General features: G+C 61.0%; 1 protein-coding gene across 1 annotated transcript in view; it reads right to left on the bottom strand.

Annotated features, from left to right (window-relative positions):
• The window catches only part of LOC120392101 (transcription factor CP2-like protein 1), a 31,892-nt gene extending 21,447 nt beyond the window's left edge, over positions 1-10,445 (bottom strand). Inside the window, exons 1-7 of the mRNA XM_039516518.1 lie at positions 10,311-10,445; positions 8,936-9,090; positions 8,665-8,738; positions 8,387-8,492; positions 7,205-7,311; positions 6,952-7,104; positions 5,926-6,036 (exon numbers count right to left, since the gene is read on the bottom strand). Coding sequence (XP_039372452.1) covers positions 5,926-6,036; positions 6,952-7,104; positions 7,205-7,311; positions 8,387-8,492; positions 8,665-8,738; positions 8,936-9,090; positions 10,311-10,393 — 789 coding nt within the window. The 5' untranslated portion in view covers positions 10,394-10,445. The remainder of the gene's footprint in view (positions 1-5,925; positions 6,037-6,951; positions 7,105-7,204; positions 7,312-8,386; positions 8,493-8,664; positions 8,739-8,935; positions 9,091-10,310) is intronic.
• Positions 10,446-17,399: the final 6,954 nt, after the last annotated feature.

Here is a 17,399-nt window from a genome sequence, read left to right as displayed (position 1 = left end):
TAGGGCGGGAAGCCCTTCCCATAGGAACCCTAACCCTAGGGTGGGAAGCCCTACCCATAGGAACCCTAACCCTATCTCCAAGTGCCCTACCCATAAGAATCCTAACCCTAGCTCCAAGTGCCCTACCCATAGGAACCTAATCCTAGCTCCAAGTGCCCTACCCATAGGAACCCTAACCCTAGCTCCAAGTGCCCTACCCACAGGAACCCTAACCCTAGGGACGCAAGCCCTCCCCATAGGAACACGAACCCTAGCTCCAAGTGCCGTACCCATAGGAACGCTAACCCTAGCTCCAAGTTCCCTACCCATAGGAACCCTAACCCTAGCTCCAAAAGCCCTACCCATAGGAACCCTAACCCTAGGGTGGGAAGCCCTGCCCATAGGAACCCTAACCCTAGCTCCAAGATCCCTACCCATAGGAACCCTAACCCTAGCTCCAAGTGCTCTACCCTCAGGAACCCTAACCCTAGGGCTGGAAGCCCTACCCATAGGAACCTAACCCTAGCTCCAAGTGCCCTACCCATAGGAACCCTAACCCTAGGGCGGGAAGCCCTACCCATAGGAACCCTAACCCTAGCTCCAAGTGACCTACCCATAGGAACCCTAACCCTAGCTCCAAGTGCCCTACCCATAGGAACCCTAACCCTAGCTCCAAGTGCCCTACCCATAGGAACCCTAACCCTAGGGTGGGAAGCCCTACCCATAGGAACCCTAACCCTAGCTCCAAGTGCCCTACCCATAGGAACCCTAACCCTAGCTCCAAGTGCCCTACCCATAGGAACCTAACCTAGGGTGGGAAGCCCTACCCATAGGAACCTAACCCTAGCTCCAAGTGCCCTACCCAGGAACCCTAACCCTAGGGCGGAAGCCCTACCCATAGGAACCCTAACCTAGGGTAAGCCCTACCCATAGGAACCCTAACCCTAGCTCCAAGTGCCATACCCGTAGGAACCCTTACGCTAGCTCCAAGTGCCCTGACCATAGGAACCCTAACCCTAGGTCCAAGTGCCCTACCCATAGGAACCCTAACCCTAGGGTGGGAAGCCCTACCCATTAGAACATGCACCCCAACTCCAAGTGCCCAACCCACAGGAACCCTAACCCTAGGGTGGGAAGCCCTACCCATAGGAACCCTAACCCTAGCTCCAAGTGCCCTACCCATAGGAACCCTAACCCTAGCTCCAAGTGCCCCACCCATAGGAACCCTAAACCTAGTGTGGGAAACCCTACCTATAGGAATCCCTAACCCTAGCTCCAAGTGCCATACCCACAGGAACCCTAACCCTAGGGTGGGAAGCCCTACCCATAGGAACCCTAACCCTAGCTCCAAGTGCCCTACCCATAGGAACCCTAACCCTAGCTCCAAGTGCCCTACCCATAGGAACCCTAACCCTAGGGCGGGAAGCCCTACCCATAGGAACCCTAACCCTAGCTCCAAGTGCCCTACCCATAGGAACCCTAACCCTAGCGCCAGAAGCCCTACCCATAGGAACCCTAACCCTAGCTCCAAGTCCCCTACCCACAGGAACCCTATCCCTAGATCCAAGTGCCCTACCCATACGAACCCTAACTTAAGGGCGGGAAGCCCTACCCATAGGAACCCTAACCCTAGCTCCAAGTGCCCTACCCATAGGAACCCTAACCCTAGCTCCAAGTGCCCTACCCATAGGAACCCTAACCCTAGCTCCAAGTGCCCTACCCACAGGAACCCTAACCCTAGGGCGGGAAGCCCTACCCATAGGAACCCTAACCCTAGCTCCAAGTGCCCTACCCATAGGAACCCTAACCCTAGGGTGGGAAGCCCTACCCATAGGAACCCTAACCCTAGCTCCAAGTGCCCTACCCATAGGAACCCTAACCCTAGGGTGGGAAGCCCTACCCATAGAAACCCTAACCCTAGCTCCAAGTGCCCTACCCATAGGAACCCTAACCCTAGCTCCAAGTGCCCTACCCATAGGAACCCTAACCCTAGCTCCAAGTGCCCTACCCACAGGAACCCTAACCCTAGGGCGGGAAGCCCTACCCATAGGAACCTTAACCCTAACTCCAAGTGCCCTATGCATAGGAACCCTAACACTAGCTCCAAATACCCTACCCCTAGGAACCCGAACCCTAGGGCGAGAAGCCCTACCTATAGGAACCCTAAACTTGCTCCAAATACCCTACCCATAGGAACCCTAACCCTAGCTCCAAGTGCCCTACCTTAGGAACCCAAACCCTAGGGCAGGAAGCCCTACCAATAGGAACCCTAATCCTAGCTCCAAGTGCCCTACCCACAGGAACCCTAACCCTAGCGTGGAAAGCCCTACCCATAGGAACCTAACCCTAGCTCCAAGTGCCCTACCCATAGGAACCCTAACCCTAGCTCCAAGTGCCCTACCCACAGGAACCCTAACCTAGGGCGGGAAGCCCTACCCATAGGAACCGTAACCCTAGCTCCAAGTGCCCTACCCATAGGAACCCTAACCCTAGCTCCAAGTGCCCTACCCATAGGAACCCTAACCCTAGCTCCAAGTGCCCTACCCATAGGAACCCTAACCCTAGCTCCAAGTGCCCTACCCACAGGAACCCTAACCCTAGGGCGGGAAGCCCTACCCATAGGAACCCTAACCCTAGCTCCAAGTGCCCTACCCATAGGAACCCTAACCCTAGCTCCAAGTGCCCTACCCAGCGGAACCCTAACCTAGGCGGGAAGCCCTACCCATACGAACCCTAACCCTAGGGTGGGAAGCCCTACCCATAGGAACCTAACCCTAGCTCCAAGTGCCCTACCCACAGGAACCCTAACCCTAGGGCGGGAAGCCCTACCCATAGGAACCCTAACCCTAGCTCCAAGTGCCCTACCCATAGGAACCCTAACCCTAGCTCCAAGTGCCCTACCCACAGGAACCCTAACCCTAGGGCGGGAAGCCCTACCCATAGGAACCCTAACCCTAGGGTGGGAAGCCCTACCCATAGGAACCCTAACCCTAGCTCCAAGTGCCCTACCCATAGGAACCCTAACCCTAGCTCCAAGTGCCCTACCCACAGGAACCCTAACCCTAGGGTGGGAAGCCCTACCCATAGGAACCCTAACCCTAGCTCCAAGTGCCCTACCCATAGGAACCCTAACCCTAGCTCCAAGTGCCCTACCCACAGGAACCCTAACCTAGGCGGGAAGCCCTACCCATAGGAACCTAACCTAGGAACCTAACCCTAGCTCCAAGTGCCCTACTCATAGGAACCCTAACCCTAGCTCCAAGTGCCCTACTCATAGGAACCCTAACCCTAGCTCCAAGTGCCCTACCCACAGGAACCCTAACCCTAGGCGGGAAGCCCTACCCATAGGAACCTAACCCTAGCTCCAAGTGCCCTACCCATAGGAACCTTAACCCTAGCTTGAAGTGCAATACGAATAGGAACCCTAACCCTAGGCGGGAAGCCCTACCCATAAGAAACCTAACCCTAGCTCCAAGTGCCCTACCCACAGGAACCCTAATCCTAGCTCCAAGTGCCCTACCCATAGGTACCCTAACCCTACGGTGGGGCACCCTACCCATAGGAACCCTAACCCTACCTCCAAGTGCCCTACCCATAGGAACCCTAACCCTAGCTCCAAGTGCCCTACCCACAGGAACCCTAACCCTAGCGCGGGAAGCCCTACCCATAGGAACCCTAACCCTAGGGTGGGAAGCCCTACCCATAGGAACCCTAACCCTAGCTCCAAGTGCCCTACCCACAGGAACCCTAACCCTAGCTCCAAGTGCCCTACCCATAGGAACCCTAACCCTAGGGTGGGAAGCCCTACCCATAGGAACCCTAACCCTAGCTCCAAGTGCCCTACCCATAGGAACCCTAACCCTAGCTCCAAGTGCCCTACCCACAGGAACCCTAACCCTAGCTTGAATGCCCTACCCATAGGAACCTAACCCTAGCTCCAAGTGCCCTACCCATAGGAACCCTAACCCTATCTCCAAGTGCCCTACCCACAGGAACCCTAACCCTAGCTCCAAGTGCCCTACCCATAGGAACCCTAACCCTAGCTCCAAGTGCCCTACCCATAGGAACCCTAACCCTAGCTCCAAGTGCCCTACCCATAGGAACCCTAACCCTAGGGCGGGAAGCCCTACCCATAGGATCCCTAACCCTAGCTCCAAGTGCCCTACCCATAGGAACCCTAACCCTAGCTCCAAGTGCCCTACCCATAGGAACCCTAACCCTAGCTCCAAGTGCCCTACCATAGGAATCCTAACCCTAGCTCCAAGTGCCCTACCCATAGGAACCTAACCCTAGCTCCAAGTGCCCTACCCATAGGAACCTTACACCTAGGGCGGGAAGCCCTACCCATGGGAACCTTAACCCTTCCTCCAAGAACCCTACCCATAGGAACCTTAACCCTTGCTCCAAGTGCCCTTCCCATAGGAACCCTAAGCTGGGGGCGGGAAGCTGTACCTATAGGAACCCTAAACCGAGCTCCAAGTGCCCTACCCATAGGAACCCTAACCCTAGGGCGGGAAGCCCTACCCATAGGAACCCTAACCCTAGCTCCAAGTGCCCTACCCATAGGAACCCTAACCCTAGCTCCAAGTGCCCTACCCACAGGAACCCTAACCCTAGGGTGGGAAGCCCTACCCATAGGAACCCTAACCCTAGCTCCAAGTGCCCTACCCATAGGAACACTAACCTAGCTCAAGCCCTAACTATAGGACCCTAACCCTATCTCCATGTGCCCTACCCATAGGAACCCTAACCATATCTCAAACTACCCTACCAATAGGAACCCTAACCATATCTCAAACTACCCCAAGCATAGGAACCCTAACCCTATCTCCAAGTGCCCTACCCATAGGAACCCTAACCCTAGCTCCAAGTGCCCTACCCATAGGAACCCTAACCCTAGCTCCAAGTGCCCTACCCATAGGAACCCTAACCCTAGCTCCAAGTGCCCTACCCAAAGGAACCTAACCCTAGCTCCAAGTGCCCTACCCATAGGAACCTAACCCTAGCTCCAAGTGCCCTACCCACAGGAACCCTAACCCTAGGGCGGGAAGCCCTACCCGTAGGAACCCTAACCCTAGCTCCAAGTGCCCTACCCATAGGAACCCTAACCCTAGCTCCAAGTGCCCTACCCATAGGAACCCTAACCCTAGCTCCAAGTGCCCTACCCATAGGAACCCTAACCCTAGGGCGGGAAGCCCTACCCATAGGAACCCTAACCCTAGCTCCAAGTGCCCTACCCATAGGAACCCTAACCCTAGCTCCAAGTGCCCTACCCACAGGAACCTAACCCAGGCTCGAAGTGCCCTACCCATAGGAACCCTAACCCTAGTTCAGAGTGCTGTACCCCTAGGAACCCTAAGCTTAGCTCCAAGTGTCCTATCCATAGGAACCCAACCCCTAGCTCCAAGAGTCCTACCCATAGGAACCCTAACCCCAACTCCAAGTGCCTTACTCTTAGGAACCCTAACCCTAGCTCCAATTGACCTACCCATAGGAACCCTAACCCTAGCTCCAAGTGCCCTACCCATAGGAACCCTAACCCTAGCTCCATGTGCCCTACCCATAGGAACCCTAACCCTAGCTCCAAGTGCCCTACCCACAGGAACCCTAACCCTAGGGCGGGAAGCCCTACCCATAGGAACCCTAACCCTAGCTCCAAGTGCCCTACCCATAGGAACCCTAACCCTAGCTCCAAGTGCCCTATACTTAGGGGACACACCTCTGGTTATCTTCCTGCCCCGTTCAGAGCATGGCACCGATCCTGCCCCTTTAAAGGTCAAGGCCCGCCCAGATCTCCCCTACCCAGGAACGCTGCACTGCCACACCCCACAGCTGGGCTGCCGTGGGGGACCCAAGGTACGGCTAGAAACTCAGTGCCAACAAGGCTGGTGCCCTTCTCAGCTGCCTCGGGGCTGTGGGGTTGCCCCACGCCTGCCCCAAACCTACCTCTGCCAGCACTGTGCTCTCATAGGAAGGCTGGTATTTTTCTCGCTCCTGCGGTGACTGTTTCTCGATTTTCTCCCGGTCAGTTTTTTGTTTCCTGTCTGCTCCCTTGGGCTGAAAAAACAAATTCCCCTGATTCCAACTGGCCCCCGGAAGTGCAGACCCTCCCCCAGGCTGGGCCAGCAGGATAGGGTCCTCTGAAAGTCCCCAGCACCCTCTACCTCTCTGCAGCCATCGATCTTCGCAAAGGATCTTAGTACTGCTATCTGCATTTTGGTGATGGGGAAACTGAGGCAGAGCGGGGCAGTCACCCAGCAGGTCTGGGTCAGAGCTCGGAATAGAACCCCAGCGGGCTGAGTCCCACTCTGGGGTCTTAGCCACTGTACCACACTGCCTCCCGTGCGGTGGTGATGGCAATATATAAATCTCTGAACAGGGGCGCTCGCACCCCTCTGGTGTCTTCGAATCTAGCCCTTGGAGCACCCCCCCCACACACACAGCAACTCTGCTGGGCCTCCTGACAGACAACTTGTGTGTTGCTTGCACCAGCCTGCCAAGCTGAGGTGGGGGGACAGAGTTGACCCCGAAGACAAAAGTCGGGGGGAGCGTGGGAGAGCTGAGGCCTGCACTGCTCCCCATCCTGTGGAAGCTCAGGCCTGGCTGTGGGAAGCTACTACCGGTGGGGGCAGAGCCGGAGCAGCACCCTGCACGCCAGTGACAGAAAGGAGGGAGCAGCATTTAGTGGCTACAGCAGGGCAGGACTCCTGGGTTCTCTTCAGGACTGCGAGGCCGTGGACCCAGGGGAGGGCTGGGCCATCTAGTGGCTGGATCGGAGGATGGCACGTTGGACTCCTGGGTTCCATGCCCCCGGCTTGATCCCAGGGTGCCAGACCCCTGCCCTGGAGGACTGTTGACCGTCTGTTTTAATGCTGCTTCCGCCCGGCCTCCCTCAGGCCCAGGCAGCAGGGGACATTAGGGGAAGCCAGAGAGGGTGCCCAGTCCAGGCCTGGGGCAGGGCGGTGCTGGCACCTTGAACACTTTGACGAGGCAGCTGGCCGAATGCAGGTGATCCACATGCTCGCCCTTCTCGTTGGCCTTGTAGGTGTCGATCTGGATGCGGAAGGGGACGCCCTTCTCACCCCCGTTCTTGCGCAGCGTGAACTCGGTGCTGATGCAGTGAACCTGCCGGGAGGGGAGGGGTGAGAGTGGCCCCCTGGCTCTCCCCCCCCGCCCATCCGCGCTCTGCCTTTCCACCCTCCCCATGCTCCGCCCGTGCTCTGACCTGCATGAAGACGGACGTCCTCTTGGTAGGGTCCCAGAGGAACTCCACCGTGTTCAGCAGGGTGGGGTGGATATGCGGCTCCAGCACCCCGACAGACAGGGGGATGTCTGCAAGCAGGGCACAGAGGAATCAGGCAGGAGCGGAGCCAGGGAGACGCGTAGGTGGGGCAGCAGGTGCCCAGACACCACAGGGATGGACAGGATGGAGGAACCCGCGTGGAATAGAAGGGGCCGAAGGATCCAGTGCCCGTGAGCCTTTGCCCAGCCACCTGCTGGCTACGTTCTCGGAGCTCTCACCCCTCCCATGAAACCGGATTGCAAAGCCCTCCCATGCCATAGCAAATTCAGCTTCCCAGCCCCGGGGGTAGGGAGCTGTTCTCCTGCTAGGGAAAGTGAGGCCGAGAGAATGACCAGCCCAAGGTCCTCAAGCGGGGGCTAGGACCCAGCAGTCCCAAGGCCTGCTCTGACCACTAGACCAGGCTTCCTCCCAAAGGTGAGAATAGGATCCTGGAGTCCAGGCTCGCAGTCCTGTGCTGTAAGCACTTTATGGGCTCAAATCTCCACAGGTGGCCCAGCTCCCGGTGTCTGCAGGAGCTGCGCCCGCGTAGGCTGCGCTGAATTGAATCACAGCTCCTCAGTGCCCCCAGTTCCTTTAGCCTGGTTCCCAGCCCTCTGTTCTCATCCGCTGCTTCCTTCCCCCACCGCCTCCGCATGGGCTGGTGGAGCTGGCCCAGCCCCGGCAAGGGGTTCCCCCAGAACTCTCAGCTGATTGCCAGGGCTGGGATGGCATTTCTGGGGTGCCAGGACCAGTAAGTGGCACGATGGAGGTGGGAGGGCACAGGAATAGGATCATGCCCAGCCTGGCTTCGCACAGAGGCCCAGCTCGGATTCCTCCTGCCCCCAGAGTCCCCTCTGTGCAGAGTCTGGTTCTGGTTCCTCTCGGCTCTGACCCAGGGACCCCTGCCCTCCCGCTTCGCCCACATCAGAGGCCGCGTTGCTCTCGGGGGCTTCCTTGCCCACATGGATGGGATTCTAGCTACGAGCTGGCTGGGCTGCAGATGCCAGGAGCGAGGGGCACCGGGCTCAGTGTGTGAGATAGATATTAGGGGTGTGGACCAGGTACCCCCCCCATTCCCTCTCCCTTGGGCACAGCCAGGCTGCTCCCGGGGGCCGCCAGACTCACCGATGTCCAGGATGCGGTCGCCGGGGCGGTTCCACCTCCATCCCTCCAGCTGCTGGTGCTCCGTGTACTGCAGGCGCCGGTCGTGAAACACCACCCTGGCCACGCTCTGCGGGAGAGAGGGGCGTCAGGCGCTGTCACAGGCCGTGACTCGGCCGGGCTCCGTGGCCAGGAGCAGGCGGGCGATGGAGCCAGGCCAGCCGGGGAGGGAGAGGTCACGTCACGCAGCAGGGGTAGCCTGGGCACTAACAGCGCAGGCCCCGTTCTCTGCCCCCCCTCACCTTCAGCAGCTTCCGGCACTCGGAGAAGTCGCCCAGCTTGGGGTTGCACAGCATCCGGATCTCGTAGGACTGGCCTGGAAAGAGGCAGGGCCCTGGGTGTGAGACCTGGGCAGAGGCTCCCCAGGAGTTCTCTGCCCCCCGCTGTGGGCAGCCGGACCACTGCTGGCCTCTGGGCTTACCCTCTCCGGCTTGGCTGGGGGGAGCTGATGCGATCACAGCGGGAGCATGTGCAGGCCCCCCCCCCGCCCAGGGCACGGCCCACCCGGCTCACCTTGGTTGAGGTAGGTGAGGGTCTCCTCGTGCTGTTTGATGGCGGGCGAGGTGGGGGTGCAGAGCACGTACTGGAAGGCCGGGCAGTGCAGCTCGGCCGACGTAGAGATGTTGTTCTGCTCCTCCTGCTTCAGGAAGGGCAGCGCCAGGGACTCCCTGCGGCAGAGCAGAGCACACGGCGGTGGGGGCGGCTTCCCCTGTGTGCGCCCCCTCCCCGCAGCCTTCCCAGCATGTTGGAAGGGGGGAGGGGAGTATAATTCTCCTCTCACCCTTCCCCCCCCAGCCCCTAGTGTCCTGAGCACAGGCCTGGGAGCCAGTCTCATCCCAGCTCCTACCACTGGGACCTGGGCACATCACTCCCGAGCCTCAGTTTCCCCTCAGAAGCATTATCCTGACCCATCTGCTAGTGCTCAGCCCTGAAGGGGGGTGGGCCCCCAGGGATTATTTCGGGGTAGGAGGAAGGGGAGGGAATATTTCTGCCGAGTGGCAAGAAAATGCCCTGGACCCTGGAATCGTCCCTTGGGGGTGGAAGCCCGTTGGCCCTGGGGACACCTAGACCGGACAGCACAGGAGGAAACACAAGCGTGAAGGATCCTGCCCTGACTCTGGGGAGGTGGCTGGAGCCCGGTGGCGGCTGTTCCGGCTCTAGTCCCTGCCTCCCAGGGCTGGTTGCGAGCGTTGGGAAGGCGCCAGCATTAACCCCGGGGGGCTCTTGTCTGCCAGCTCCTGGCTGAACGCAGTGTAGAGGTTTATTGGGGGTGGTGCTGTCAGCCGGGCCTTTTAGCTCCAGCAGCAGAAGCGTGTGCTGTGAGCTCCAGGGGCCCCGCGTTCAGTCCCTGCCAAGGGCCTGCTGGTGTGGGGGGATTCAGTCAGACCAGCCGTGTCTCCCCATGGTGCGTGTTGATCACAGGTGACACAGCTTGGGCAGCCCTTGGCAATCCATCGTCAGCACGAGCCAGCCAGAAAGGTCCTTCATGCTTGGGGGTTTAAAAAAAAAAATCCTCATTTTTGACAGAGGGTGGGGGACAGACCAAAACCAAAGGCCTTTCTCCCGTCCAGAGCTTGGAGCCTGTGAACTGCTTTGTCAGACACACGAAGAGAAGTGCCTGGGTCTTTTCCGAACACCCACATACAGAGGGCACTGAAATGGGACAATCCCCTCTCCTCGCTCGCTTGCATTTCTGCAGTTTGCAGGAGAGCCCCTGCCGCCTCTCACGTGTGTCCATTTCACGCACACGTACCCCTTCAGCTAGCACAGGGCAGGATCTCCAAGCCCAAGCAAAAATTGATATTCCTGTTTTACAGAAGGGGGAAACTGAGGCACAGGGGCAGCGAGGGTGGGGGGGCAATTTGGGGAATGCGAAAAAGCCACTTACCTGAGCAGATTGCCGCCGGAGCAGGGGTACATCTCCCCTGGCCCCGGCCAGTAGTGCTCGGGCTGGCTGTGCCAGAACAGCATGGTGAGGGCGTGAGGCTGGATAGAAAAGTCCCCAGCTCTGAGCGAGGGGCGCTGTCAGGTGGCTATTGTCCGGAGAGGCAGCTCCTGGCACCTGCCTTTATGCTCCCAGGCTCCCCAGGTGGGTGTGTGCAGGGAGACGTGCTGAAGGATTGGCCAGCGTCCAGCTGGCTCTGAGCAGCTGGACACACCCTGCGGGGAGGGAGGGGAAGGACGGGAGCTGGAGCCGTTTCGGCGGCTGCCGTCGTCCGTGTTACAGGAGGTGGGCGGTCATGGCTGGGACACGAGTGGGCAAAGCGCCTCGTGCTGGAGCCACGCGCCAGAGATGGGTTCCTGCCCCTCGCGCTTAACCAAGAGCTGCGGTAGGAGGCAGCAAGGACCTGGTGGGACGTGGCACAAAGCTCAGAAAACCGTAGCCACGTCCCGCCGTCCCCGGGGGGCTGAGCCAGAAGAGTTTCACCTTACAGCAGGCACTGCCTGAGTAACCCCCTCCCCATGCTTTGGAGGCGCAGGAGACAGGTGATGGCACAGCTAAGCCGTGAGCTGGCCCGGGTCTCTCTTGCCGGGGGATTTACCGTGCCCTGTCTGCACTGGTGCAGGAAAACCCCAGACATGCCATCGTCCCCCAGGCCTTTCGCCTCCTGGACGCTGCAGCTTGCGGCATGTCATGTTGTGCACTCGGGCCTGGGAAAGCTGGGACAGGGAATGTGACACGCGTGACGAGGCGGTGACGGCCAGTTTCCTGCATTGTCTCTGCCATGTCACATGCCTGTTTTTCCCATGGGGCATCTCCGAGGTGGGAGCACGCTGCAGAGTCAGCAACAAACGGTACCTAAATTGGCCTGCGGTTGAAACGGAGGGAGACGTGGCTTTAGCGGGGAGGCAAACGGTGAGGAGCAGCGAAGCCAGGCCAGACGCGGGCAGGGCCCAGAGGCGGCAGTGGCCAATCTGTCTGCACAGCCCCCGGTTTGAGCAGGAACCCCGGCACCGAACCCAAAACTCCTTGATTGGCTCCGCTCTGGCGCCGAGTGCTTGGAAAGCTGGGCTCTGCGGCTGCTGCCAGCCTGGTTTAATGCGGCTACGTGTACCCATGTACGTCGGGAAGGAAGACTGCAGGCCTCTATCCTGGGAAGCAGGGGGCTCTCCAGGGGTCAGACTAGATCACAATGGGCCTTTCCGCCTGGGCACACGGTCTGTCCCAGCAATGCCCACCTGGCGTGCACGCGGCTGGCTCAGGGTCTCCCCCGTTCCCAGCTCTGCCCTCCCATCACCTGGGTGGGTCAAGGACCACACGTCTTCCCACCCTGAGCGGGTGGAGCTGCGCCAGCAGCTGTGTGGCCTGTGTGGGCCTGGGTCTCTTCCCAGCTGCATGGCGCTTTCCCGGGCTTCCAGGAAAGGGCTCCAGGGCTGAGCCGAGGGGGTGGGTGAGCCCAGGACTGCCCCCGGGAGTGGGGCAGGGAAGAGTGGCTGGTTTACAGCAAACACTTTGCTGGGGTTTGTTGTGGAAACAGGCAGAGCCCAGAGCCAAGGGCCCTTTGTTTTGCCGAGCTGGGGAAATTCTTGTCTTCCCTGTTTACTGTAGCGGGGGCTGGGAGGTGTCCCTGGCCCAGGGGTTGGGGCAGCAGTGGGGCTGGGTCAGGGGAGCCTGTGGCCTAGGGGGCGGGTGGGAAGCAGGGGACAGTGCAGGGGGTGGGGGAACACTAGGAAAATAGGCGGCGGCTGCTCCTTCCTGTGTTGGCCTAAATTGTGCCTGGCCTGGTGAAAGGGCAGGGCTCCGGGCGTGAGGCCGGGGAGCCTGTGGCCTGAGTTCACCCCTGAGTCTGTGCAGAGCCCCGAGCCAGGACGGAGGCTCTGCATCCCCCAACCCGGTGCTGCTGGAGGCCGTTTCAGCCACGGGTGCTGCCCCGTCCGTCTGCTGCAATGACGCCCATGAGCTGCGCCAGCCCCACGGATAGAGCTGGGGTGGGGGCGCACTCTGCCTCCTACATGGGGGGAGCTCAGAGCCAGGGGAGCCAGATCTGTTCCTGTGGGGGATGCCCCCCCGGGCCAGGGCTTTTGGGCACCAACTAATGGGCAGCAGGGCACTGATGAACCTCCCCTCCCTCCGTCCGTCTGATTTCACCCCGGTGATCGGTTCCATCCCATTGGGCCTGGGCTGGCAGCAGAGCAGCTCCCTGCCCGTGTGGTGTTTACGCACAAACACGGGGGCGTGCTGCTGGCTGGCGGGGTGCACGGAGTCCGCTCCCCCTGCCTGTGTTTACACAGCACACAGCCCAGGCCGTAACACGCTGTCCCAGAAACCTGGAAAGACGTGTGTGTTTGGTGTCAAAACAGACGGAGCTCACTAGTGCAGGGATGGGGGAGCACTTCAGGAGGTGCTACCCGGGGGGGGGGGGGGGTCCAGGGGTCAGAGGGACTTTTGAGGGACTTCAAGCCGTTGGTCTGCTCCAGGGGCCCGGGAAGCTGGGGGGAGGGATACCTGGCTAGAGGGCCCCATACTGATCCCTGCAGAGCGGCTGCGGGACTGGAGGGGGAAGCACCTTCCATTGCAGTGAGCAAAGGCGGCTGCTGCTGCAGGGAGGAACCAGCTCCCCTGTTCCCCAAGGACAAGAGCTGCAGCTCATCCCTCTGAGACCCCTGACGTGAGCTACAGCTGAAGGGGGAGAGGGGCTCAGTACAACCCAGTCCTCCCCCCAGATTTCCCAGGGGCAGGGTCCCAGCAGCCCTGCTGGAGGGCTCAGACCCCGCAGCTGAGCTGGAGCAGAGCTGTTCAGACCCAGCGCCAAGCTCCCCCTGAAGGCGGGGCTGGTCCCCGATCATAGAATCATAGATTATTAGGGTTGGAAGGGACCTCAAGAGATCATCTAGTCCAACCCCCTGCTCAAAGCAGGACCAATCCCCAAATCGCCTCCTCAAGGATTGAACTCACAAGCCTGGGTTTAACAGGCCAATGCTCAAACCACTGAGCTACCCCTCCTACCCCCGGGCTGTGGCCCGTCCTGTGCCGGCCGGGCCCATGATCAGGGCTTGGGGCAGGTGGATCCCACTGGAAGTGACTGTGGAGGGCCGAGATGGGGCAGGACGGTGGCCTGTGGGGCACTGAATAGCGCATTGACCGACGTGGATTTCCATGGACCAAGCAAGCGACTGGTCCTTTGTGGGGTGTCAGGGCCCGGTGGCTCAGAGACACCCTGGGGTCCCAGCTCTCAGCCCATGCGGGGGCTGGTGGGTGGGGGGTGTCTCTGCAGCCTGGCTGCAGCACACAAGGAGCCTCCTCAGCCCCCTAAGGATCCGTCTGCTGGGGGGAGATGCTCCCCCTGCCTGAGAGGTCTGGGGGCATTAACCCCTTGGTACCCTGGCTCCTTTACACCAGGCTGGCACCAGATGGCTGCAGAATCAGGACTGAGGGTGAAGAACCAGCCCAGGGATCCTGGCTCAGTGGCAGGATTGAACCCCGGAGTCCGGGGGTTGGCATGGGGGGAACCCTGTCAGGTCCCCTTGGCGCCCCCCTGAGGTAGTGACCAGGAGGGGGTCACCCATGCATCTCGCTGCTCTTCATTCCCTATAGCCAACCCCCCACCCCTGCCACCCAGCCCATTCCTAGGCCCAGTGGGGGGGGCTCCCCAGTTCCCAGTTCTGCCCCCCATCCCCTCCCCCTCCGCTCTGGCTCCCCTGCCCTACCTCTGTCTCACCTTCCAGAGCTCCCTCCCCACAGCTCTCCTTTGCCAGACCCCCACCTGGGGTGGGGGCCATCCCATCCCCCCCAGCCTTGGCTTTGCCCACTCCAAACATGGGTGGGGACATCTCTCCTCCCCCGCAGTCCCACCTCTAAGCCCCCCTATCCCTGGTCCCCCCTTTCCAGGCCTGGGCCCAGCAGGGATCACAAGCCCCAGGTGGAAACCGGGCCCGCCCGCGGTGTTTGCTGTACACAAGCCCTGTTTCCAGTAAACACCAGCCCTTGCAATGATCCAGGAGCTGCTGGGAATGGGGGATGGTGGAGGGGGGACTCTCCTGGCTCCCTGCATCCTTTGGGGGAGATCTGCAAAGCTCAGATCCTGTCCTCCCCCCCCGGAAAGAGGCTGAGGCCTGCACACTCATCTCCCCCCATGCAGCCAAACGGAAAGCACGGAGCACCCCAACCTGTGAGCACCCCCCCCCAGATCACAGCTGAGAGTCACTGCGGAGGAGAGCCAGGCAGGGTTTGGGGGTGATTGGGGGGCCGCACGGAGCCAGGCAGGAGGCTCCACCAAGAGCCTGGAACCCCAAAGCTGCATCCCCTGCAGGAGAGAAGAGACACTGCGGCTGCTCTGAATGCGCAAGGGGCTTCTTCAGCGAGGCTGCTGGACGTAGCCAGACCCAGCGGTTCCCTCTGGTTCCCAGCCTGTGCTGGCTTGTGTCACCGCACGGGGCCCCCCTGCCTGCCCCAGCTGTGCCAGTCCAGCTGGATTGGACTCCGAGCTCAGCCCCTTGGAGCTGGATCTCTGTGCCCTATGGGTGGGGGGCGCTCCCACGGGCTCCTCTTGGGGCTGCTGCGACCGTTAGGGCTGCAGGGGCTCTCACCCCACCAGTCCTTGCCTGCTGAGAGGGATGCATCACGCCAGCACCTCTCCAGCTTCTGGTAGCCACGCTGTGCCCGCCCCGGTGCCAGCCATGCCCCAGGCAGCCCCACACCTGCAGAGCCGGGGTCCCGCTTAGCCCCCAGGAGGCCTGACGAGAGTGGGGCCCGTCCCAGGGACACTCTCCCTGCCTGCTATTGCTCTCCAGGGCCAGGTCCTGCCCCCACCCCCACTGACCACGCTTCTCGCCCCCCAAGGCTTCTCCAGCAGCCCTCCTAGGAGCAGGCCGAGGCCTTTTGTGGGGGGGTCACCCCTCCTCTCCCCAGGTGCCCTGTGCTGCGGGCAGGGGCAGGGGGCTGACGTCTGAGCGACGCAGAATTCGGGGCCAGAGGGGAACGTCCGAGAATCTAGCCTGAGCCGGCAGAACGCAGGTGAAAGCCGCTCGCCCAGTTTGACTGACGCCAGAGCCTGGGGCTGGGAGTGGAGCCTCAGGACTGGGCTTTCCCTCTCTCTTGCTTTCGGGGGGGGGGGCTGTTTTTGATGGGGAAAATAATTAACCTGAAACCGCGGCGGACTTCCCTTTGCTGTGCAGTGCCTCCTGCTGCCTGCGGTTCCCTCCAGGACCTGGGAATAATGCAGCATGGGGGCGGGGAGGAGGACCAGCTCTAGGAGCCCCGTCCGACCCTCCCAAGGGATGGGGGCGCTTGGTGTCTACAGGAGAAACGCTGGGCCTGTCGCCCCTGGAGGACTCTGTGGGTGACTGGGGAGCTGGCAGGGGGAGGGTAATAGGCAGCATGGCCCAGCGGGCCAGGCACTGGGCTGGGACCCAGGAGACCTGGGCTGTGTGACCTCTGAGCCCCGGCAAGCCCTGCTCATCGCTCTCCTGCCTGCTTTGACCACAGCACCTGGGGGCAGGAATTGCCTCAGGTGCCCCCTTGCTCTCGACTGGGGCTGGTAGGTGGTACCGGAGCACAGACAATGCAGCCTGGGTGGCGGGGACGGGGTTTTCCTGGGGCTGGTGAAGACACTCTGGGTTTTGCTGCCAACCATTTTACACAAACACACACAGGGTCCCGATTCCCAGCAGCAGGGGGCAGTGCACTCACCTACCCACACACGCACGCACAGAGCCAATTCCCTCCAGCAGGGGGCAGCGCTGCCCGCCCCCCATGCACAGTCCCCTGATTCCCGGCAGCAGGGGGCAGTGCACTCACCTACCCACACACGCACGCACAGAGCCAATTCCCTCCAGCAGGGGGCCCCCAAACCACACTGGCGCCCCCCAGTGGCAAGTACTAGAAGGACACCCCTGAGGTGTCTCTTTCCCACGGCGCAGGGCCAGCGGCAGGGCGAGCTCCCCCACCCATGGGCATCACCTGTGACTCCGGGGGCCCTCCTAGGGTCAGTCTCCATGGCCGATCCAGCCTTGGGCTCCCCCGCTGCTGGCACCACCGAGCCCGGAGGAGCCGGACTGGGAGCTGCCATCTGTGGTGAGCTCTGAAGATGGAAAACCACTAAGCTGGGGGGTGGGGGGCTTCCAGTGCTAGGACTAGCTATGGGCAGCGAGAAACCGGAGTGGGGCTTGTTGGGGCAGAGAAACAGGGACACCTGCCGATGGGGAGGCAAGTGGGCGGACGGAGGGCAGCTCATTTCGCAGCTCGCGGCCGGTCCCTCCTAGACACTTGCGCTCAGCGGTGTCCCGCACATCCCGGCCCTGGTTTCTGGCCCAGGTCTCGAGAGCTGGGCTTGGCCGCTGCCAGCCTGAGCAGAATTCAAGGAGAGCCGTGCGGGCTGCAGGAACGCCCCCCCCCCAGCCCAGGTCACCCTTTCCAACGGCTTCCAGTGCTGACAGGCCGGGGGGGCGACTGGAACGGCCCATCTCAGCTCGTTCTCAGTGGCAGAGCTGGAGCAGGCTGGGAGTGCTGGGCGGTCTCTGGTTTGTTATTGTAGGGTCTCTCCAGGGTGCTGGGGCTTGGTGGTCTCTGGTTTGTTATTGTAGGGTCTCTCGGAAGTGCTGGGTGGTCTGGTTTGTTATTGTAGGGTTTCTCGGGGGTTCTGGGGCTGGGCGGTCTCTGGTTTGTGATTGTAGGGTCTCTTGGGAGTGCTGGGTGGTCTGGTTTGTTATTGTAGGGTCTCTCCAGGGTGCTGGGGCTGGGCGGTTTCTGGTTTGTTATTGTAGGGTCTCTCGGGGGTTCTGGGGCTGGGCGGTCTCTGGTTTGTTATTGTAGGGTGTCTCGGGAGTGCCGGGGCTGGGTGTCTGGTTATTGTAGGGTCTCTCAGGAGTGCTGGGTGGTCTGGTTTGTTATTGTAGGGTCTCTCGGGGGTTCTGGGGCTGGGCGGTCTCTGGTTTGTTATTGTAGGGTCTCGCGGGGGTTCTGGGGCTGGGCGGTCTCTGGTTTGTGATTGTAGGGTCTCTCGGAAGTGCTGGGTGGTCTGGTTTGTTATTGTAGGGT

The sequence above is a fragment of the Mauremys reevesii genome, linkage group 27, assembly GCF_016161935.1.
Source record: "Mauremys reevesii isolate NIE-2019 linkage group 27, ASM1616193v1, whole genome shotgun sequence".
Lineage (NCBI taxonomy): Eukaryota > Metazoa > Chordata > Testudines > Geoemydidae > Mauremys > Mauremys reevesii.
Note: the sequence above shows the minus strand (reverse complement) of the source record. Positions and strands in the feature narration are given on the sequence as shown.